This window comes from Manis javanica, chromosome 11 (genome assembly GCF_040802235.1).
Source record: "Manis javanica isolate MJ-LG chromosome 11, MJ_LKY, whole genome shotgun sequence".
In the NCBI taxonomy this organism is placed as follows: Eukaryota; Metazoa; Chordata; class Mammalia; order Pholidota; family Manidae; genus Manis; species Manis javanica.
In genome coordinates this window covers 30,357,771-30,382,186 of record NC_133166.1, presented here as the reverse complement: position 1 = coordinate 30,382,186, position 24,416 = coordinate 30,357,771, and the positions used below count along the sequence as shown (strand labels likewise).

Genomic DNA, 24,416 nt, shown 5'->3' with positions numbered 1-24,416 from the left:
CAACATGGATGGAGCTAGAGGGTATTGTGCTCAGTGAAATAAGCCAGGCGGAGAAAGACAAGTCCCAAATGATTTCACCTATATGTGGAGTATAAGAATAAAGAAAAAACTGAAGGGACGAAACAGCAGCAGACTCACAAAACCCAAGAATGGACTATCAGTTACCAAAGGTAAAGGGACTGGGAGGATGGGTGGGAAGGGAGGGATAAGGGTGGGGGGAAAGAAAGGGGGCATTACGATTAGCATGTGTAATGGGGGGTATGGGGAGGGCTGTGCAACACAGATAAGAGAAGTAGTGATTCTACAGCACCTTACTACAGTGTTGGACAGTGACTGTAATGGGGTTTGTGGGGGGGACTTGGTGATGGGGGGAGTCTAGTAAACATAATGTTCCTCATGTCACTGTAGATTAATGATACCAAAATAAAAAAATAAAAAGTTTCTGTACAGCAAAGGACACCATCAACAGAACAAAAAGGAATCCTACAGTATGGGAGAATATATTTGTAAACAACATCTGACAAGGGGTTAACATCCAAGATATATAAAGAACTCACACACCTCAACACCCCAAAATCAAATAACCATATTAAAAAATGGGCGGAGGATATGAAAAGACACTTCTCCAAAGAACAAATTCAGATGGCCAATAGACACATGAAAAGATGTTCCACATTGCTAATTATCAGGGAAATGCAAATTAAAACCACAATGAGATATCACCTCACACCAGTAAGGATCGCCACCATCCAAAAGACAAACAACAACAAATGTTGGCAAGGTTGTGGAGAAAGGGGAACCCTCCTACATTGCTCATGGGAATGTAAATTAGTTCAACCATTGTGGAAAGCAGTATGGAGGTTCCTCAAAATGCTCAAAATAGAAATACCATTTGACCTAGGAATTTCACTTCTAGGAATTTACCCAAAGAAAACAACTTCTCAGATTCAGATTCAAAAAGACATATGTACCCCTATGTTTATTGCAGTAGTATTTGTAATAGCTAAGATATGGAAGCAACCTAAGTGACCATCAGTAGAAGAATGGATAAAGAAGATGTGGCACATATAAATAATAGAATACTATTCAGCCATAAGAAAGAAAGAAATCCTCCCATTTGCAACAACATGGATGGAGCTAGAGGGTGTTATGCTCAGTGAAATAAGCCAGGCAGAAAAAGACAAGTACCAAATGATTTCACTCATATGTGGAGTATAAGAACAAAGAAAAAAACTGAAGGAACAAAACAGCAGCAGACTCACGGAACCCAAGAATGGACTAGCAGTTACCAAAGGGAAAAGGACTGGGGAGGATGGGTGGGAAGGGAGGGATAAGGGGGAAAAAGGGGCATTACAATTAGCACACATAATGTAGTGGGGGGCATGGGGAAGGCAGTATAGCATAGAGAGACAAGTAGTGATTCTATAGAATCTTACTACGCTGATGGACAGTGACTGTAATGGGGTATGTGGTAGGGGACTCAGTGATGGGGGGAGTCCCATCACTGATGTTCCTCATGTAATTGTAGATTAATGATACCAAAATAAAAAAATAAAAAAGAATTATCCTGTATAGCTTTCCCCGAATGCTTCGCCCATTCTCGCTGAGATGGTGCTCCTCTTTCTACTCCAACAGCATCTCCTTCATGTAATGGGAGACACTGCAATAATTATATGTCTGCTATCTCTCTCCAACTCAACTGCTGTTGATAGCGTCTCATCTCCCTCTATATCTCTGATGCCTGACAGGGGAACACAGAGCAGATGCTCAGTAACTGTTTGTTGAATAAATAAATGCATAAATGCTAAGGTGAAGTTTTTTAAATTGCTTAATCCCTATGCACCACGCCAAGTGGCAGCAAGGAGGGAAGAGATTACTTGGAAATGGTTGATGGAAGTCAGGAGTTAAACTAAGTCTTGAAAGACAGAAGACCAAGACCAAGATAAATCAGAGACTGTTACCTGTGTGTATCCTCACATGGTTTTTATAATTGGTTGCACTGGCAAATGCCCTCCCACATCCTGGTTCTGTGCAGTAATAAGGTCTTTCTCCTGTGTGTGTCCTAATATGCACTTTCCTGATATTTGATGTTGTAAAAGACCGACCACAGCCTTCAAAGGGACATTTAAAGGGCCTTTCTCCTGAAAACACAAACAGGAATAAATTAAATGGTACAAAAACACATAGAAAATTAAAATGTCTTCTCTTCAATTCAACCTAGGTCATATGCAAGACTTTAGTCTTCTTGTATTAAGCTTCTCTTTCAGGAGCTTCTTTTTTCCTTCTGTAAACAGCATCTTCTACTTCAAACTTAAATTTACAAAGGAAAACCTGAATAGTATTCAAAACTCATTACTGATTACATGACTTTTCAAGATGGTATCATCCAGATAGGCATATTTAAAAAAGAGTTGAGAAAAACAGAGAAGGAAATATAAAGAAATGCAAGAGAAAAATAGAGTCAAGAATAAAGATTAAGTTAAAACAACCCTAGAATCCCCCAAAAGCTTATCTCCCACTTTACTTATAATACATTGAAGAAAAATAATAATATGTATTTTTCAAATTTAGTGTCTGGTACATAAATACATAAAAAATACTTGAATATTTTACTTTTCTCATCATCTAAGCTTATGAAAAAGTCTACTCTGCCAATTCTTTTTCTCCAAATTTGCTTTATATACAACCCCAGAACCCAAAAGGCTGAACTGTCAAGCAGGAAATAGCCTTTGCTTTTGATTCCCATGTGCCTTCTCTAGAATGAGCTCAAATGAAGCAAACAATTTTTAGCTTAGAAAAAAAAAGTGTGTGTGTGTGTGTGTGTGTGTGTGTATGTAGATAGATAGATACAGATATCTGTATCTATTTATCTATGTATAAGGTTTTAAGTTTGTTTTTCTTCTTTTGATCAAGTGAAATTACAATTTACCTGTTGGTAGAAACCATTCCAAAGATTTCTGCCCTCAAGTATGAAATCACTTAAAAAGGAGCAGGAATCTTTGTTTCACTCTTTAACGAAAAGTTTTTTTCGATATGTTAACATAAGGAGAACAAAATTTATCTTCAGTAGGACCCCTCTCCTTTCTGGACCTAGACAATCTCTAATGTTTTCCAGGTTCTGACATGCTATGATAAGGAACAGAGCACTCTAACAATTTTCACTGTGCTGTATATGCTAATCCTCTGACTCTGTAGCACATTGCTTTGTTTTTGTACCAAAATCATTTACGTTTGTAGTAGAAGTCCCTGAAGCCCCTTGCTCAATCCAACTGTATGCCAATGCAAATACTTATGATTTAAAAACTGGTGCATGAGTATGTGGTTTGCTGAATGAGTACTATCTAAGGACTTACAATTCCCATGTTTTTGATTAAATGTTAATGGAACTAGATTATGGATTTATGTAATCTTTATATAATAAGTTGATATCATATAACAAATCCAAATAGAATTTTCAGGAACTTGGAAACACCTGCCCCTGATAAAATGGATAAAAATAAGTGCAATGAATGAAATAGAAGCAGAGATGTATGGCTTTGTTTCTGAAAAATTATAAAGTAAAGCCAATTTGGGATCATATTTGAACTAAAAGTTAAACCTTAATGACTGACTGATTCTGCCAGGGAAATTTGCTAAAATTTTTCAGAATACTTAGAAGTATTTGGGGACAAAGTTGTCACACTGTCTATAGTAAAACACCTATAGTAAAATCTTAAACTAAATTATCTTATATTACTTATTCAGTAGCTTATTATAGCATCTCTTATCAACAGTTTTGAAATTCTTCCAGCTCTGATCCAAAGCAATTATAATACCAGTTTCACAATCAATCAAATATAAGGAAGGGAAGAGAGGGGAAAGAAGAACAAAGTACTTTTTAAGAAAAGGAGAGAAGGAAATTAAAAGTAGAGGAGAGATGATTACAAGGAAGTAACAACCCTTTCTTTCTGCGAGGCTGTTAGGGGTTCAGACACTTTCCTTAGCAGTAGCTTAATGTAGGAGAAGCAACACCAAATTGAGAAGAAATTGAATTCTTAGGCTCTGGTCTCAGTTGAACTAATAAGTAGGTGTGTAATCCTAGGTAAATTAGCCTGTTGCTCAGGAATACCTGAAAACTGAGAAGGTTTGTGGTCTAGGGTCACTGTTAGTCTTCTGGGGACACAAATCTCTTGGAGAATCTAATAAAGTTGTTTTGGGCTTTCATCCTGGGAAGAAGCATACATGCAGAAACAGCAAACTGCATGGAATCTCAGGAGCTTAAGAAAAGCCCCTAATGCTGACTTCTTGACACTCTTCCAGATACTCTTTCCCCAAGTCCCCACCCTGCAGACTAAGAACTGCTGGCCTAAATATGATAGTTACTCACACCAGTACCTGTATGAGTTCTTATATGTTTCTGTAGATCTCCTGAAGTTTTGAAAGATTTAGTACAGTTATCTTCTGAACACCTATATGGCTTTTCTCCTGTATGAGTTCTGACATGACTTTTTAATCCATAACCTTTAAGAAAAATGTAAAAGAAATTTTATTACACAAGCATGTCCATTGCAAAATATACTAAACACCAAGGATATAATGTTAGGCAAAAACAATTAAGAAGGTATTAAGAGTATGACAGGGAGGGATAAGGGTAAGGAAAAAGAAAGAGGACATTACAATTAGCATGTATAGTGCGTGGGGGGCACGGGGAGGGCTGCGCAACACTGAGAAGACAAGTAGTGATTTTACAGCATCTTGCTGCGCAGATGGACGGTGACTGTGAAGGGGTATGTGGGAGGGACTTGGTGAAGGGGGGAACCTAAACCTAGTAAACATAATGTTCTTTCTGTAATTGTAGATGAATGATACCAAAAAAAAAAAAAAAGAGTATGACAGGTTAGGACTATCATGCTGAAAACTCAACAGTTTCACTTTTGTCCAGAAGAGGTTATGTGTTATTGCTTTTTTAAAGTGCCTGATCTTCTTAGATGTTCACAACTCTTATCCTAAAATCTTGGAGTTGAATCAAAACATGGAATGGGAAGTAGGAAATCAGGAGGCCTTGTACTTGACCTTGGCCCCACCAGACGTGTCCCTTGGGCAGGCCCTGTCCCATTGCTAAGTCCCAGATCCCCACTGTTCCCTAAGGTCTACCCTGATGGTAAGTTCTGTACCAGCTTTCAATGCTCAGTTTTTATTTTGCTAAAAGAAGGGCACATCTTGCTAAAAGAAAGCAGAATGTGGAGTGAAACATCAAATAGTAGGCAGAAACAGGTCTGAGGAGAAAACAACAACAGAGATTGAGAGAACAGAGCAAGCAGGACAAGAGGCCGTTAAGGGAGAGCCTGAAAAACTGGTCATTGTGTGTCCATTAATTCAGATAGGGGCGAGGGGTCAGTTCCTGCCTTTGGTCTCTCTCTGCTTGACCCCTAGATGGAAAAAAACTAAGTTAAAAATTCATGTGTTTACCTGTTGCAAATGCTTTCCCACAGCCTGAATGCTCACACTGATAAGGCCGGTCTCCTGTGTGTGACCTCTCATGGACCTGTCATTAAAACACAGGCATGAATCTACCTACTTTAGGAGATGCTCTCAACACAGACTTTTTCTCAGTGCTGAATTATTATTATTATTTTTTTTTTGAGAGGGCATCTCTCATATTTATTGATCAAATGGTTGTTAACAACAATAAAATTCAGTATAGGGGGGTCAACGCTCAATGTACAATCATTAATCCATCTCAAGCCTAATTCTCGTCAGTCTCCAATCTTCTGAGGCATAACGAACAAGTTCTTACATGGTGAACGAATTCTTACATAGTGAATAAATTCTTACATGGTGAACAGTACAAGGGCAGTCATCACAGAAACTTTCGGTTTTGATCATGCAATATGACATATAAACAATCAGGTCAAATATGAATATTCGTTTGATTTTTGTACTTGATTTATATGTTGATCCCACATTTCTCCTTTTATTATTATTATTTTTATTTTTAATAAAATGCTGAAGTGGTAGGTAGATGCAAGATAAAGGTAGAAAACATAGTTTAGTGCTGTAAGAGGGCAAATGTAGATGATCAGATGATCAGGTGTGTGCCTATGGACTAAGTATTAATCCAGACTAGACAAGGGCAGCAAGACATCCACGGATGCAGAAGATTTCTCTCAAAGCAGGGGGGGTGAGGTTCTGAGCCTCACCTCTGTTGATCCCCAAATTCTCACCTGATGGCCCCCCTGCGACTGTGCCTGTCTTAGGTTGTTCCTCCCTTGAGGAATCTTACCCGTCTCTGGCTAACCAGTCATCTTCCGGGGCCATACAGGGAAATGTAAAGTTGGTAAGTGAGAGAGAAGCCATATTGTTTGCAAAGGTTAGCTTTTTACTTCTTTGCAGATTTATGCCCTGTGGCTTCTATGCCCAGCACTTGTCTCGAGGTATCTTTACCACCTGGAGGAATTATGATACTCGGTAAATTCGATATGAGGCACGAATTCTATTTAAGGGTTGTAATTAGGAAGGAAGAAGAAAAGCTATAGATGTAGCATATGAAGGAAACTTGGGAGGATTGATTATTTCTTTGACATATCTTCTTGTATAGTACCTTAAGTATGTATAGGTTTTAAACTACTAACTAATTTGCACACACATATTAACATAATAGGAATATGGTGACATAAACAAAGCAAATCTATAATTACCATCCATCTCCAGTGAAGCCAAGAAAACCATTTAGGAACCCTAGGCATTTGTGAAAATTTATCTATGATATGATGGATATTGTCCAACTGTACTTGAACCATCAGACAAATTAAAGCAGCCCATTTCTGGGATCTGTTCACATCCCATATGTTCTTTTAACCATAGATAGTCTATAGTCATGAGATTTTGGAGTGCTACAACTTGCACCCCTCCCAACTCCTGGTTGAGTTCCAACAGTACAGATCCGGTCAAATTCGTTGTCTCACTGTATGCACATGCCAGCCTAGACATCTCCCTCCTCATTCTTATGGCAAGTCCAGGAGACAGTGGGCTGGATGCAGCCACAACCGCAGCATCGTCCGGATCCCTGTGGAGGCTTTTTAATGATCATCCCCCGGCACAAGTCCTCCAGAGAGTGCTGATGCCGGAAGCTCCTCCTCATATCGTATCTTAGTTCATTTTCTGGGTATCTAAGCTAGGCCTTGATATTCTGCGTAGAAACAAACAGACCCTTTGCCCACACTTTGACATGCCCTCTATACCACTGTGCAGAACTCATTGGAGGTCAGCACACAGTAACTGCTTTTTTTTTTTTTTAATTAAGAGAAAGGAATATTATCAGAAAAGAGTACCTCCATAGCTGATCATCTGACACCCTTTAAGTGATCAACATTAAGGATATTTAAAGCATGTGTTGATCTTTGATTTACCAATAGTTTTATCCTGTTAAGGAGTAATCCCCCTTTTCTTTCTTTCTTTCTTTTTTTTTTTTTTTTTTTTAAATTTTTAATCTACACTTACATGAAGAATACTATGTTTACTATGCTCTCCCCTATATCAGGTCCCCCCTAACAACCACATTACGGTTACTGTCCATCAGCTTAGCAACATGTTGTAGAGTCACTACTTGTCCTCTCTGTGTTGTGCAGCCCACCCTCCCCTTGCTCCCTCCCCCCCATGCATGCTAATCTTAATACCCCCCTTCTTCTTCCTCCCCCTAATCCCTCCCTGCCCACCCATCCTCCCCAGTTCCTTTCCCTTTGGTACCTGTTAGTCCATTTTTGGGTTCTGTAATTCTGCTGCTGTTTTGTTCCTTCAGTTTTTCCTTTGTTCCTATACTCCTCAGATGAGTGAAATCATTTGGTATTTCTCTTTCTCCGCTTGGCTTATTTCACTGAGCATAATACTCTCCAGCTCCATCCATGTTGCTGCAAATGGTTGGATTTTTCCACTTCTTATGGCTGAGTAGTATTCCATTGTGTATATGTACCACATCTTCTTTATCCATTCATCTACCGATGGACATTTAGGTTGCTTCCAATTCTTGGCTATTGTAAATAGTGCTGCGATAAACATAGGAGTGCATCTGTCTTTCTCAAACTTGATTGCTGCATTCTTAGGGTAAATTCCTAGGAGTGGAATTCCTGGGTCAAATGGTAGGTCTGTTTTGAGAATTTTGATGCACCTCCATACTGCTTTCCACAATGGTTGAACTAATTTACATTCCCACCAGCAGTGTAGGAGGGTTCCCCTTTCTCCACAGCCTCGCCAACATTTGTTGTTGTTTGTCTTTTGGATGGCAGCTATCCTTACTGGTGTGAGGTGATACCTCATTGTAGTTTTAATTTGCATTTCTCTGATAATTAGCGATGTGGAGCATCTTTTCATGTGTCTCTTGGCCATCTGTATTTCTTTTTTGGAGAACTGTCTGTTCAGTTCCTCTGCCCATTTTTTAATTGGGTTATTTGTTTTTTGTTTGTTGAGGCGTGTGAGCTCTTTATATATTCTGGATGTCAAGCCTTTATCGGATCTGTCATTTTCAAATATATTCTCCCATACTGTAGGGTTCCTTTTTGTTCTATTGATGGTGTCTTTTGCTGTACAGAAGCTTTTCAGCTTAATGTAGTCCCACTTGCTCATTTTTGCTGTTGTTTTCCTTGCCCGGGGAGATATGTTCAAGAAGAGATCACTCATGTTTATGTCTAAGAGGTTTTTGTTTTTTTCCAAGAGTTTAATGGTTTCATGACTTACATTCAGGTCTTTGATCCATTTTGAGTTTACCTTTGTATATGGGGTTAGACAATGGTCCAGTTTCATTCTCCTACATGTAGCTGTCCAGTTTTGCCAGCACCATCTGTTGAAGAGACTGTCATTTTGCCATTGTATGTCCATGGCTCCTTTATCAAATATTAATTGACCATATATGTTTGGGTTAATTTCTGGGGTCTCTAATCTGTTCCACTGGTCTGTGGCTCTGTTCTTGTGCCAGTACCAAATTGTCTTGATTACTATGGCTTTGTAGTAGAGCTTGAAGTTGGGGAGTGAGATCCCCCCTACTTTATTCTTCTTTTTCAGGATTGCTTTGGCTATTCGGGGTCTTTGGTGTTTCCATATGAATTTTTGAATTATTTGTTCCAATTCATTGAAGAATGTTGCTGGTAATTTGAGAGGGGTTGCATCAAATCTGTATATTGCTTTGGGCAGGATGGCCATTTTGACGATATTAATTCTTCCTAGCCATGAGCATGGGATGAGTTTCCATTTATTAGTGTCCCCTTTAATTTCTCTTAAGAGTGACTTGTAGTTTTCAGAGTATAAGTCTTTCACTTCTTTGGATAGGTTTATTCCTAGGTATTTTATTCTTTTTGATGCAATGGTGAATGGAATTGTTTTCCTGATTTCTCTTTCTATTGATTCGTTGTTAGTGTATAGGAAAGCTACAGATTTCTGTGTGTTAATTTTGTATCCTGCAACTTTGCTGTATTCCGATATCAGTTCTAGTAGTTTTGGAGTGGAGTCTTTAGGGTTTTTTATGTACAGTATCATATCATCTGCAAATAGTGACAGTTTAACTTCTTCTTTACCAATCTGGATTCCTTGTATTTCTTTGTTTTGTCTGATTGCCGTGGCTAGGACCTCCAGTACTATGTTAAATAACAGTGGGGAGAGTGGGCATCCCTGTCGGGTTCCCAATTTCAGTGGAAATGCTTTCAGCTTCTCGCTGTTCAGTATAATGCTGGCTGTGGGTTTATCATATATGGCCTTTATTATGTTGAGGTACTTGCCCTCTATTCCCATTTTGCTGAGAGTTTTTATCATGAATGGATGTTGAATTTTGTCAAATGCTTTTTCAGCATCTATGGAGATGATCATGTGGTTTTTGTCTTTCTTTTTGTTGATGTGGTGGATGATGTTGATGGATTTTCGAATGTTGTACCATCCTTGCATCCCTGGGATGAACCCCACTTGGTCATGGTGTATGATCCTTTTGATATACTGTTGAATTCTGTTTGCTAATATTTTATTGAGTATTTTTGCATCTGCATTCATCAGGGATATTGGTCTGTAATTTTCTTTTTTGGTGGGGTCTTTGCCTGGTTTTGGTATTAGGGTGATGTTGGCTTCATAGAATGAGTTTGGGAGTATTCCCTCTTCTTCTATTTTGTGGAACACTTTAAGGAGAATGGGTATTATGTCTTCTCTGTGTGTCTGATAAAATTCCGAGGTAAATCCGTCCGGCCCCGAGGTTTTGTTCTTGGGTAGTTTTTTGATTACTGTTTCAATTTCTTTGCTTGTAATTGGTTTGTTTAACTTTTGTGTTTCTTCCTTGGTCAGTCTTGGGAGGTTGTATTTTTCTAGGAAGTTGTCCATTTCTTCTAGGTTTTCCAGCTTGTTGGCATATAGGTTTTCATAGTAGTCTTTAATAATTCTTTGTATTTCTGTGGAGTCTGTCGTGATTTTTCCATTCTCATTTCTGATTATGTTGATTTGTGTTGACTCTGTTTTTCTCTTAATAAGTTGGGCTAGAGGCTTATCTATTTTGTTTATTTTCTCAAAGAACCAGCTCTTGGTTTCGTTGATTTTTGCTATTGTTTTATTCTTCTCAATTTTGTTTATTTCTTCTCTGATCTTTATTATGTCCCTCCTTCTGCTGACTTTAGGCCTCATTTGTTCTTCTTTTTCCAGTTTTAATAATTGTGATGTTAGACTATTCATTTGGGATTGTTCTTCCTTCTTCAAGTGTGCCTGGATTGCTATATACTTTCCTCTTAAGACTGCTTTCGCTGCATCCCACAGAAGTTGGGGCTTAGTGTTGTTGTTGTCATTTGTTTCTATATATTCCTTGATGTCTATTTTGATTTGTTCATTGATCCATTGATTATTTAGTAGCATGTTGTTAAGCCTCCATGTGTTTGTGAGCCTTTTTGTTCTCTTTGTAGAATTTATTTCTACTTTCATACCTTTGTGGTCTGAAAAATTGGTTGGTAGAATTTCAATATTTTGGAATTTACTGAGGCTCTTTTTGTGAGCTAGTATGTGGTCTATTCTGGAGAATGTTCCATGTGCACTTGAGAAGAATGTATATCCTGTTGCTTTTGGATGTAGAGTTCTATAGATGTCTATTAGGTCCATCTGTTCTAGTGTGTTGTTCAGTGCCTGTGTGTCTTTACTTATTTTCTGCCCGGTGGATCTATCCTTTGGGGTGAGTGGTGTGTTGAAGTCTCCTACAATGAATGCATTGCAGTCTATTTCCCTCTTTAGTTCTGTTAGTATTTGCTTCACATATGCTGGTGCTCCTGTATTGGGTGCATATATATTTAGAATGGTTATATCCTCTTGTTGGACTGAGCCCTTTATCATTATGTAGTGGCCTTCGTTATCTCTTGTTACTTTCTTTGTTTTGAAGTCTATTTTGTCTGATATTAGTACTGCAACCCCTGCTTTCTTCTCACTGTTGTTTGCCTGAAATATGTTTTTCCAACCCTTGACTTTTAGTCTATGCTTATCTTTGGGTTTAAGGTGAGTTTCTTGTAAGCAGCATATAGATGGGTCTTGCTTTTTTATCCATTCTATTACTCTATGTCTTTTGATTGGTGCATTAAGTCCATTTACATTTAGGGTGACTATTGAGAGATATGTACTTATTGCCATATCAGGCTTTAGATTTGTGGTTACCAAAGGTTCAAGGTTAGCTTCTTTAGTATCTTACTGCCTAACTTAGCTCGCTTATTGAGCTGTTATATACACTGTCTGGAGATTCTTTTCTTCTCTCCCTTCTTATTCCTCCTCCTCCATTCTTCATATGTTGTGTGTTTTGTTCTGTGCTCTTTTTAGGGGTGCTCCTATCTAGAGCAGTCCCTGTAGGATGCCCTGTAGAGGTGGTTTGTGGGAAGCAAATTCCCTCAGCTTTTGCTTGTCTGGGAATTGTTTGATCCCACCATCATATTTAAATGATAGTCGTGCTGGATACAGTATCCTTGGTTCAAGGCCCTTCTGTTTCATTGCATTAAGTATATCATGCCATTCTCTTCTGGCCTGTAGGGTTTCTGTTGAGAAGTCTGATGTTAGCCTGATTGGTTTTCCTTTATAGGTGACCTTTTTCTCTCTAGCTGCCTTTAAAACTCTTTCCTTGTCCTTGATCCTTGCCATTTTAATTACTATGTGTCTTGGTGTTGTCCTCCTTGGATCCTTTCTGTTGGGGGTTCTGTGTAATTCCATGGTCTGTTCGATTATTTCCTCCCCCAGTTTGGGGAAGTTTTCAGCAATTATTTCTTCAAAGACACTTTCTATCCCTTTTCCTTTTTCTTCCTCTTCTGGTATCCCTATAATACGAATGTTATTCCTTTTGTATTGGTCACATATTTCTCTTAGTGTTGTTTCATTCCTGGAGATCCTTTTATCTCTCTCTATGTCAGCTTCTATACGTTCCTGTTCTCTGGCTTCTATTCCTTCAATGGCCTCTTGCATCTTATCCATTCTGCTTATAAATCCTTCCAGGGATTGTTTCACTTCTGTGACCTCTTTCCTGACATCTGTGATCTCCTTCCGGACTTCATCCCACTGCTCTTGCATTTTTCTCTGCATCTCATCCCATTGCTCTTGCATTTTTCTCTGCATCTCTGTCAGCATGTTCATGATTTTTATTTTGAATTCTTTTTCAGGAGGACTAGTTAGGTCTGTCTCCTTCTCAGGTGTTGTCTCTGTGATCTTTGTCTGCCTGTAGTTTTGCCTTTTCATGGTGATAGAGATAGTTTGCAGAGCTGGTACAAGTGACCGCTGGAAGAGCTTCCCTTCTTGTTGGTTTGTAGCCTTTTCCTGGGAGAATAGCGACCTCTAGTGGCTTGTGCTGGGCAGCTTTGCGCAGACAGGGCTTCTGCTTCCTGCCCAGTTGCTATGGTGTTTATCTCCGCTGTTGCTGTGGGCTTGGCCTGGCTGGGGCTGTTCCTCCAAAATGGTGGAGCCCCGTTGGAGGGGGAGCGGCCAGGAGGCTATTTATCTCCGTAAGGGGTCTCTGTGCTCCCTGGTGCCCAGGGGTTTAGAGTGCCCAGAGATCCCCAGATTCCCTGCCTCTGGTCTAAGTGACCTGTCCTGCCCCTTTAAGACTTCCAAAAAGCACTCCCCTTCGCAAGGCGCTGGGTTCTTGCAGGTGTGGATGTGGTCTGGATGTTGTCCTGTGTCCTGTGGTCTCTATTTTAGGAAGATTTTTCTTTGTTATATTTTCATAGCTCTATGTGTTTTGGGGAGGAGATTTCCACTGCTCTACTCACGCCGCCATCCTGGCTCCGCCCCCCCTCAGTGCTGAATTATTTTGTTGTTTGTATGTTATTTTTGAAAAACAAAAGATAGCTTTTTTCAAAAACTACATTCCAATAATTCTCAGTACAGACTTAAAAGGTATATACGATAAAAAGTACTCATTTTAAATAAGAAACAAGGACAGTGGTGGTTTGAGCCTTTCCAGAGTGATCAAAGGTGTTTGTATGTAACACAGACATGGTGACAGCTGGGAGTAGAGTGTAGGGAAAGATGCACAATGTCCCGTTAAGATTGTGGAGGCTGTTGCTCCAAAGGCCTCACCTCGGTACACCACAGACTAGTGGTGTGGCCAGGGATTTACCTTCTTCAAGCCTCAAGTCCTCTCTGTAAGTGGGGTCATAATAGTACATAATAGCATCTATCAGAGAGGCCTGCTGTGACTAACGAATAATTATGAAAATGGCCAACATTTACTGAACCTTTATCACACACCAGGCCATTCTTTTCAGTACTTTACATGTGCAGTATTAACTTCTTTAATTCTCACAACCACTCTATGAGGGAGGAATTTTTATTATCTGATTTTATAGATAAGGAAAATGAGGTACTATGAGGTCGAGTAACATGTTCAAGTTATATACCGCGAACTGTGGAGATGGGCTCTAGGACTGCTACTCCAAATGTGCTAAAGGCACACTTCCTGACACATTCTGAAATGTTAGCCATGGTTTTTATGAGTCATGGTACATTGTGTTTAGCTGCAATCAAAATATCTGGCCTATATATTTGAAGACAGGACAAACTGACACCAACTTTTACTAGATTTTCAGCAAATCACCGTAACAGAGTGATTATATACACACCTCTCATATAATTAAATAAATTTCACATTTGACAAAAATGTATTCAAATATATAGAACACCTACAGTGTGCCAGGGAGTATGCTGGACATTAAGGAGACAGAGGTGAAGAAAATATAATGCAAACCCTCAAAGTTTTGAGTTTCTAAAATCTGCATGAGCTTTCATGTGTCTGCATAGGAGTGTAAACATGTGTCTGTATCTTGATAAATGGGAGAAAACAATGGTGTTTGAATGCCTCAGATATATCATGTCAGCATTTAACGTCCCAGGTGTTCTCATAACTAGAAACAGCAGTTCCTTTATATATACCTTAAGATGATGAGCTGTTGTATATAATTTTCCACATCCATCATATTCACATCGAAATGTCTTCTCGCCACTCTGTTGAGATTTAGCAGTTACTCTTGTTGCATGTCCTTGTAAGACAATCTAGGGGAAACAAAAAGGATGATTTAAATTATTTATATGGGGTATATAGCACAGAGAAGACATGTAGTGACTCTATAGCATCTTATTACGCTGATGGACAGTGACGGTAATGGGGTATGTGGTGGGGACTTGATAATAGGGAAAATCTAGTAACCACAATGTTGCTTATATGATTGCATATCAATGATACCAAAAGAAAAAAATTATTTATATGGGAATAAAATAGATGACATTACTATTTTCAGAATTAAAAAAATAAAACTGCAATGTGGGTTTCCAGACTTAGGCCATCTTTTTATGAAGATTCTATCACACTGTGCCAGTTAGGTTAATTCAGTTTCATTCAGCAGCTCTGGAAGAAATCAAAAGGAGACCCACAAGAGGCCACAGCTGGAGCTCAAAGATCTATTTCCTCTGTAGAAAAATCAACCCAAAACACCTGCATTGTATGAAGGTATTCTGTGACATACTCAGGGGAAAGAATATATATAGGTATTTTTAGCACATGTCCCCAAAACAATGTAAAAAGTATTTTCAATTTCAAAAGCAATGAAAAAGAGGAGTTAGGTCATCTGAGTCACCTATGGGAGACATTACAATCATTTGATCCTAGTCTGTACTTATATTCAGTAAAAGATCATTTTTCTGGGACTCAATGCTGCATGACTTCAAACAATTACACTGGCAAGAGGCTTTTTAAAGATGATCATCTATTTTAGAAATTAAGATACTATAAAAAGTGGAGAATGTAAATAAAATAGAGAAGAATAAAACAATAGAAAAAAACGAAATGAAGAGGTGGTTCTTTGAGAAAATGAATAAAATAGACAAATTAGACTTATCAAGAAAAAAAGAGAAAGTACACAAGTAAACAAAATCAGAAATGAAAAAGGAATAGTCAATGAATACCACAGAAATACAAGGAATTATTAGAGAATTCTATGAAAAATTATATGCATAAATTAGAAAACCTAGAAGAAAATGACAAATTCCTAGAAACATATAACCTTCCAAGATTGGTTCAGGAAGAAACAGAAAATCTGAACAGACCAATTACCAGCAATGAAATTGGAACTGGTAATCAAAAAACTTTTGTTTGCCAAACAAAAGTCCAGAAACAGCTTCATGGCTGAATTCTACAAAACATTTAAAGAAGAACTAACACCCATTCTTCTTAAAGTATTCCAAAAGGTAGAAGAGGAAGGAATACTTCCAAACTACCAGCATAATTCTAATACCAAAACCAGACAAAGAAACCACAAAAAAAGAAAATTATAGACCAATATCCCTGATGAACATAAGAGGCAAAAATCCTCAACAAAATATTAGCAAACTGAATTTAAAAATACATCAGAAGGACCATCCATCATGACCAAGTGGAATTTACTCCAGGAATGTAAGGATGGTAAAATATTCATAAATCAATCAACATCATACAGCACATTAACAAAAAGGATGAAAACCACATTATCATCTCAGTAGATGCCAAAAAAACATTTGACAAAATTCAACATCCATTCATGCTAAAACTCTCAACAAAATGGGTTAGAGAGGAAGGGTACATACTGAAAGGAAAGGAGCGACACACAGCAGCAATTCACCGGAGAATTCCGCTTTATTAGGGAAAGGTGCTGGGTTATATAGGAAGGGCCATGAGCTGATTGAGGTGTCACTTCTACGGAGCTGGTGTCTATTGGCTAGGTGCTGGGATTAAGGGGGGGCGAGGGGTGAGTTCACCATCTTATGGGTGGGGGCCCTTCATTCCCCCCTTTCTCCTCTATGGGGTTGTGGACGTTGCTTTCTCTCTGACTGCTTCCTGCTGAACGGGGGCGGAGAAGGGAGTGAGGGCTTGAGGATTGGGAGGAAAGGGTTGATAGGACTCCCCACAGTAAGGATGAGTAGATGTGGACTTCTTAAGGTTGGAAATCAATGAAGGTTGCCTGTAAACATAGGTCTAGGACTTGTTGATTCTAATGGTGCCAAGAGGATATGGGTGCCAGAAGCCAGGCGTCTGCAGCCATTGTTTCCAGGAACAGTTTCCAGCGGAGAGAGGGGTCCATCTCAGCGTGTGGTGAGGAGGTCACGTGAGGGTGAGGGATCTTCTGTGGCCAGAAGCTGATAGTTCCTGAGTAAAAGCTGGTTGAAAGTTTCATTAGAGATTTTTCCGACTTGGGATTTGATGAACTTTACTATACAGGGTAAGAAGAGACAGGCAAGAAGAATGATTATTATGGGGCCTGCAATGGGCCAGAGACAGGTGAGGAGGGGGTTTGTTAGTATTGAAGAGAATGGGTTGGAATTGGAAGCAGAGTGGAGGCTGGAGGCAAGGTCGGTGAGTTTGGTAATGTCAGTTTCTACAAGGCCGGATTCATTGATGTAATAGTAGCACTCTTCCTGGAGGAAGACACAGGTGCCTCCCTTCTCGGCTGTAAGCAGATCTAAGGCCCGCCAGTTTTGAAGGTTGACCTTAGCTAGCGAAGTGACCTGTCTTTGGAGAGAGGCCAGGGAATCGGCAGTGGATGTCAGGGCTCCCTCAAGTTTGGCATTGAGATCTCTAATTGCCCATAGAGAGTGACTCAAGGCTCTTCACGAAAACCCTGCCCCAATGGCTGAGGTGGCTAGGGAAATACCGACCATAATGGGAAGGAAAGCAGCCCTTCTTGTGCGCAAGGGCAAAGGAGGTTGGAGCTCAAGGAATTCTGCCATGCTGTAAAGTGTAAGTTGTGGGATTAGGGTGACGAGAATGCAGGGTGTGCTGGAGTTGGGAGGCAGTGAGTTGAAAAGACTGCCATTACACTAAAAGAAGTATCCCGGTTGCATAAAAGTCTTAGAGCCGGAGGTAGGGGTGTAGATAGAGAGGCAGTGAAGTGCACTGTATGGGGGTGGAGTTGGGCTTTCACAGTGGTGGATGGTGAGATTATCTGCATATTCTGGTTCCCATAGGGGTATGTCTGCCAGGGGGCAGAGGGGTTGTCCTTCTGCATGGAAGGAGTAGTTTGAAATATTAAGGGGCACGGTGGCCAGCGGTGTTGAGGGTGTGGTTGAGAAAGATGGTGGTGTCTTGAATGAGCTGTAACCAAGAGTAGCAGAAACTGGAAGAGGGACGGGGATAAGAAGATGAAGAGGCACCGTCAAGAGTTTGGATAATGACTTTTTCGGAATGTCTGATATCTGATGCAACTTGAGAGATCTGGGAGTGAGAGGGAACATAATCTTGAGAGATATGAAGGGTACCATGGGGGATCGAGGACCCCCCGTAGTAAACTGAGGCTGTGACTCCGGCGGCTCATCGAGAGTCCCAGGGATCTGGGATTGATAAGGAGAATGAGCCGTTGGGATATTTCATGAAACAGTTGGAGGAGTAATATTGTGGGTACTGGAAGTTACCCATGTAGTGAATGGCACAAGACCAGTAGGGACATCTCTCGTAGGTGTCTGGCCATCGCCTGCAATAGGCTTGTCTTTGGTCATAGAGGAAGCAGAGGTAGGGAGAATAAAGGTAGCTGTTAGTGAACACTTCGGTGGAGGGAGGAAAGTGGAGGTATAAAGGCTCAGAGCAGCCTTTCAGAGGGCAGTCTGATGTGGCAATGAGGGCAGTAACTTTTGTTTGATGCTGTGTGTAAGTCTGTCTGACTTTGAATCACCATACAAAGGAGGCTGGGGTGGCGGGGAAGACAATAGGAATGAGGAAAAAAAGCGAGAGAGCAGTAAAGGAGGAAAAAGTCATGATTCAGGTATGGATGGCAAAGGGGGTGAACAGGATTTTGGAGGAAAGAGGACAGTAAGGTCAGTAGTCTGGAGGGAGGGAGAGTCTGTAAACTTTTGTAGGTTAAGAGATCTTTTAGGTGATGTGGGGACAGAATGGTAAGGGGCGCCCTGAATGTCACTTTATGAGCTTCCTTCTGCAAGAGCTGTCCAGAGGCTAATGCCCGTAGGCAGGGGGCCCATCCCTGAACTGTGCGGTCTAATTGCTTGGAGAGATAAGCTACTGGGGCAAAGGATGGGCCATAATATTGGCCTAGGACTCCTAGAGCTTGACTGGACCTCTCATGAATGTATAATGAGAAGGGCTTCGACAAATCAGGAAGATGGAGAGCTGGCGCTTCCACAAGGGCTCAACGGAGCTTAATGAAGGAGTGTTGGGGTGAGGAGGATAATGGTTCTTCAGGGGGGCCCTTGCTGAGGTCATATAGGGGTCTTGTTAACAGGGAGAGGTTAGGGATCCACGCTCTAAAATACCCAGCCAGGCCCAGAAAGGAAAGGATTTCTGTCTTGGTTTTGGGAATGGGCAGGTCAGAGAGGAGCCGTTTTCTGTCTAAGGTAATGGACTTTCTTTATTGAGATAGGAGGAATCTGAGGTAAGTGACAGAAGGGGAAGAGATCTGAGCTTTGACGGGGGATGCCCGGTAACTTCTGGAAGCTAGAAGGTTAAGTAGGGAGGCAGTGTCAAGTTGAGACTGTTCCCACGAGGGACTGCAGAGTAGAAGATCGTCCACGTATCGTAATAAGGTGGACTCGGAGTGATCATGATGAAACTGTTTGAGGTCCTGAGCTGGGACCTGTCCAAAAATATGGGTACTATCTCGGAAGCCTTGTGGCAAAACTGTCCAAGTGAGTTGTTCAGAATGTCTTGTGTATGGGTCCATCTAGGTGAAGGCGAAAAAATCTTGGGAGGAGGGGTCCAGAGGGATAGAAAAAATGCGTCCTTGAGATCTAGGACTGAGAAGTGGGATGCAGTGGTGGCTTCTGCGGGAGAGATGGCTTGCAAGCTAGGAGAACTTGGGGGGAGGTGGAGGGAGGAGGAGGTGGCAGCGGTGAGGGTGGCAGGAGAAGAAGGGGGAAGGGAGTGAACGGGAGGCTTCTGTGGGGCAGACGGCTTGCAGACTAGGAGAACTTGGGGGGAGGCGGAGGGAGGAGGAGGTGGAAAGCTTCAATATAGGGAATCTCCTTCCATTTTTTCAGGCGCTGGCAGTAGTTAAAGAGATCACGAGTGATGTTAGGATCAAGAGTTCCCCCTGCGGGCCACTGGTTGTTATTGTCTAGGGGGTATATCGGCCAATCTTGGGAGCAGTATTTACGGAGAAGTTTTGGTTTTATATCAGGTGTCAGGGAGAGGGTAGCTAGATGCTTGAGCAGGCATTCAAGAGGTGAATATTTAGGGAGGGATGAGGAGGCTCCCATGACTAAAGGACAGAGAAGGAGACAAACAGAGATCCTCGGACTGGGAGCAGACCGCAAGGAGACAAAGGGCATCTCCAATGATCCTTGGTGGTCTGCGGAAACTCGTATACGAGTCGGAATTTCTTAGGAAGTGTGGGTCATCACCCAGACTTCTCTAAGAAGGCAGAGTGCCACAGTCACGAGGTACCTAGTACTAGGAATTTTCGGTGGAAGGAATTTCGGCGGAAGGAATGGAAGGAGGAGGGGGGGAAAAAGGGAGCGTTCTCATCCGCAAAGGAGTCACCTCATTTATGGCTGTCGGAGGAGGGGCCTGAGGGTCCGTGGCAGCCGTGAAAGCCTGAGGCGGGGAGAGTTCCCTCCTCATCCCCGAGCATCAGGGCCTTGCCAGACAATCATGGTCAATAGCGCTGCGGTAGCTTGGGGAAGAGCGGCCCGCTCCAGGGGAAAACTTACCCAAAGGCCAAAGAGGAGTGGTGAGTGTGAGGAGCCAGCGCCAGAAAAAGAGGATGAGGGCAAGCTGCTGCTGGTGTCAGGGGAAGACGGGGCCCAGTTGGGGTGTCCTGTCTCCCGGGTTTTGGCACCAATGAAAGGAAAGGAGCGACACACAGCAGCAATTCACCGGAAAATTCCGCTTTATTAGGGAAAGGTGCTGGGTTATATAGGAAGGGGCATGAGCTGATTGAGGTGTCACTTCTACAGGGCTAGTGGCTATTGGCTAGGTGCTGGGATTGGGGGGCGGTGAGGAGTGAGTTCGCCATCTTATGGGTGGGGGCCCTTCACATACCTCAACATAATAAAGGCCATATATGACAAACCCACAGCTAACATTATACTCAGTGGTGAAAAGCTGAAAGCTTTTCCTCTAAGATCAAAAAACAAGACAAGAATGCCCAATTTCACCACTTTTATTCAACATAGTACTGGAGATCCTAGCCACAGCAATCAGACAAGACTAAGAGATAAAAGGCATCCATATTAGCAAGGAAGAAGTTAAACTATCACTATTTGCAAATGGCATGATAATAGATGTAGAAAACCCTAAAGACTCCAACACAAAACTATTAGAACTAATTGAATTCAGCAAAGTTGCAGGATACCAAATTAATACACCAAAATCAGTTGCATTCCTATATAACAACAAAAGAGAAATCAGGAAAATAATTCTATTTACAACTGAATCAACAAAGATTAAAATACATAGGAATAAACCTAACCAAGGAGGTAAAAGACCTATACTCTGAAAATTAAAAGACACTCATGAGAGATGTTCAAGAAGACACCAGTAAGTGAAAATCTATCCCATGCTAACAGACAGGAACAATTAATATTGTCAAAATGCCCATCCTGCCAAAACAATTTACAGATTCAATGCAATCCCTATCAAAATACCAACATCATTCTTCAGTGAACTAGAATAGTTCTAAAATTCATATGGAACCACAAAAAGACCCTGAATAGCCAAAGCAATCCTGAGAAGGAAAAACAAACCTGGGGTTATTACACTCTCTAACTTCAAGCTATACTACAAAGCTACAGTAATCAAAACAATATGGTTCAGGCACAAGAACAGACCCAAAGATAAATAGAACAGAACAGAAAGCCCACATGTAAACTCAGTCTTATATGGTCAATTAATATATGATAAAGGATCCATACAGAGAGTGAAACTGGATTATACTGTCTAAATACATACATAAAAGTGAACTCAAAATGGACCAAAGACCTACATGTAAGACATGAAACCATAAAATTCTTAGAAGAAAACATAGGCAAAAATCTCTTAAACATAAGCATGAGCAATTTTTTCCTGGATACATGTCCTTGGGCAAGGAAACAAAATAAAAAATGAACAAGTGTGACTACAGCAAACTAAAAAGATTCTGTACAGCAAAAGACACCATCAGCACAACAAAAAGGTAACCTACAATATGGGAGAATATATTCATAAATTATTTATCTGATAAGGAGTTGACATCCCAAATATATAAAGACCTCACACACCTAAAAACCAAAAAAACAAATAACCCAAATAAAAAATGGGCAGAGGATCTGAACAGACATTTCTCTAAAAAGGAAATACAGATGGCCAACAAGCACTTGAAAAGATGCTCCACATCACTTAATCATCAGGCAACTGCAAATTAAAACCACAGTGAGATATCACCTCACATCAGTTAGAATGGCCACTATTCAAAAGACAAGAAATAACAAGTGTTGGCAAGGATGTGGAGAAAAGGGAACAATCCTATGCTGTTGGTGCAAATGTCAATTGTTACAATTGCTGTGGAAAGCAGTACAGAGATTCCACAAAAACTAAAAACAGAAATACCATTTGACCCAGTGATTCCATGTCTAAGAATGTACCCGAAGGAAACAAAATCCTTGATTCAGAAAGATATATGCACCCCTATGTTTATCACTGCATTATTTACAATAGCCAAGTTATGGAAGCAATCTAAATATCCATCAATAGATGAATGGATAAAGATGTGGTATATATAAACAATGGATTATTATTCAGCCATTAAAAAAAAAAAGAATTCCTGCTGTTTGTAAGAACATGGATAAAACTAGAGAGTATTATGCTAAGTGAAATAAGCCAGGTGGAGAAAGACAAATACTGTATGATTTCACTTATTTGTGGAATCTAAAAACAAAGCAAAACCAAATGAACAAAACAGCAGTGGACTCATAGACCCTGAGAAGTGCCTGGTGGTTTCCATGGCAGAGGGGGTTGGGGTGGGTGGGTGCAGAGGGTGAGAGAATAGAGGGGCACAAAAATTCTCAACCATAAGTTGGTCACAGAGATGGTACAGCATGGAGGATATAGCCAGTGATTCTGTAACATTTTCCTATGTTGACAGATAGTAACTGCACTAGATTGTGTATCAAAGATACTTCAACTAAAAAAATTAGTTAACAACAAAAAACTGAAGAATGATTTCCTAGTCTGTTGGCCATGTAGTAACAATGCTGCAACATCCTATCTGTACAGATTGTTGCACATGGCTCAAAAATGACTTGTTAAAAACTTTTCACATTATAGAAATTTCAAAATAATGGAGCAAAGATAAACATGACTACGGAGATACTACTGATGCTAAAGGCTGAAGGAGGAATCTGAAAATATAAGGCATAACAAAATTAAGATGACCCTGATGACTTTTTCCAAAGAGCTATTAGAATCTCTTTGGTTTCTATTAAAAATAACTCTCCTATTTCCAAAAGAGATTCTGTCATACCCCACCACTTGCAGATTAACATGGAGTTTTGGGTAAATAAAAATTTTATAAATCTGTTTTTAATTTTCTGATGCCTTTTTATCCCCACTTTCAAAAAAATGAAGATGCTTTACAGAATCTGATTCTGGTATATGAGAATAAAAATTACTTTTACTTATATTACTAAATATTTAGGTTTTTGAGTAAAGAGTGTTTTCTCCATTTTCAGGTAAACTCAGATATTTTCAATTAGCACAAAACTATGACTTCATACATCTAATTCATTTACATGATATATCTATATTAAATAAAATGCTTTTTAAGATATATATTTTTTTAATAAAGTACCACTAATATACAATTTTATGTTGGTTTCGAATACACAAGACAGTAGTTCAACAGTTACCCATGTTATTAAATCCTCAACCCTCTAGTGCAGTTACTATCTATCAACATAGTAAGATGTTACAGAACCAGACTATTATTCTCCATGCTCTACTACTGTCCCAGTGACCAACTTATATTGTGATTGAGAATTACTGTGCTCCTTTATCCCGTTCATGCTCCCCCAACACCCACCCCAATCCTTCCCCCTTGGTAACCACTAGTTAGAGTGTATATATTTTTAAAACTTTTTTACTTTTTACCATACTGCACCTGACAAACTAACTTTTAAAAATCATTCCGCTCTTTTGGAATAGAGCTACTTAAAACTCTAGGAATGGGTCAGGTCATCAACATTCTGGTAACGATCTACTACAGTAATACACATGTCTAAATGGTAAAGGGAGAGACGGGAGGAATTACTGAAGCTAGAATGAGGATGGGGGACTAAGAGAGGCCCAAACGTGATGATAACAGGATAGAAGACAGTGGTTCAGTATGCCAACATGGACACTATAGCTATACAGAATCCACCTTAGGCTTTTTCCTTATAACTATTAAATCAACTAAAAAATAAGCAACAGATCTCAATATAATTGCTAATTTTTAAACCATTAATTCAGCTATAGTGTATCCATTCAATGTTGTAGACTAAATTCTCTGAATAAAGGTAGGCCTATGTTGATAAAACATTTAGATAAAATGTGGGCACGATTCCCAGGCCTAAGGGACATGCTTATAGACTTATAAGAATGATATATAAAGAATACATAATAAAAAACCTTAAACACCATGGGAAAAATACATTGCAAAATGCAAAATAAACAAACCAAGGAAAGGAAACTTTGAACCTGATATACCAAGCAAATGCCAGGTCTAGCAAACATAATGCTAGTCCTAGAATACTTACTGATTTAAAAACAACAAAAACACACAAAAATAGTAAAATATTTTTAAAAATTAATGTTTTATAGACTCTGAGAAAAAGAATTTTCAGCAAAGTACAAAAGTTTAAAGCATTTCTTTAATTTTGTTGTTCTTTATTGTGGAATAGCTCAAAATGTCATTTTCTGTTTCAAATAACAGAATTGATAACTGAGCAAGGAAATATAACTTGGATTA

General features: G+C 39.9%; 1 protein-coding gene across 3 annotated transcripts in view; it reads right to left on the bottom strand.

The window, feature by feature from the left end:
- Positions 1–24,416, bottom strand: part of ZNF143 (zinc finger protein 143) — a 93,529-nt gene that overhangs the window by 27,344 nt on the left and 41,769 nt on the right. For all 3 annotated transcript variants that reach the window (XM_037026401.2, XM_037026399.2, XM_037026400.2), the window contains exons 8-11: positions 14,389–14,508; positions 5,449–5,524; positions 4,375–4,500; positions 1,962–2,141 (exon numbers count right to left, since the gene is read on the bottom strand). In XM_037026401.2, the coding sequence (XP_036882296.1) occupies positions 1,962–2,141; positions 4,375–4,500; positions 5,449–5,524; positions 14,389–14,508 (502 nt within the window). The remainder of the gene's footprint in view (positions 1–1,961; positions 2,142–4,374; positions 4,501–5,448; positions 5,525–14,388; positions 14,509–24,416) is intronic.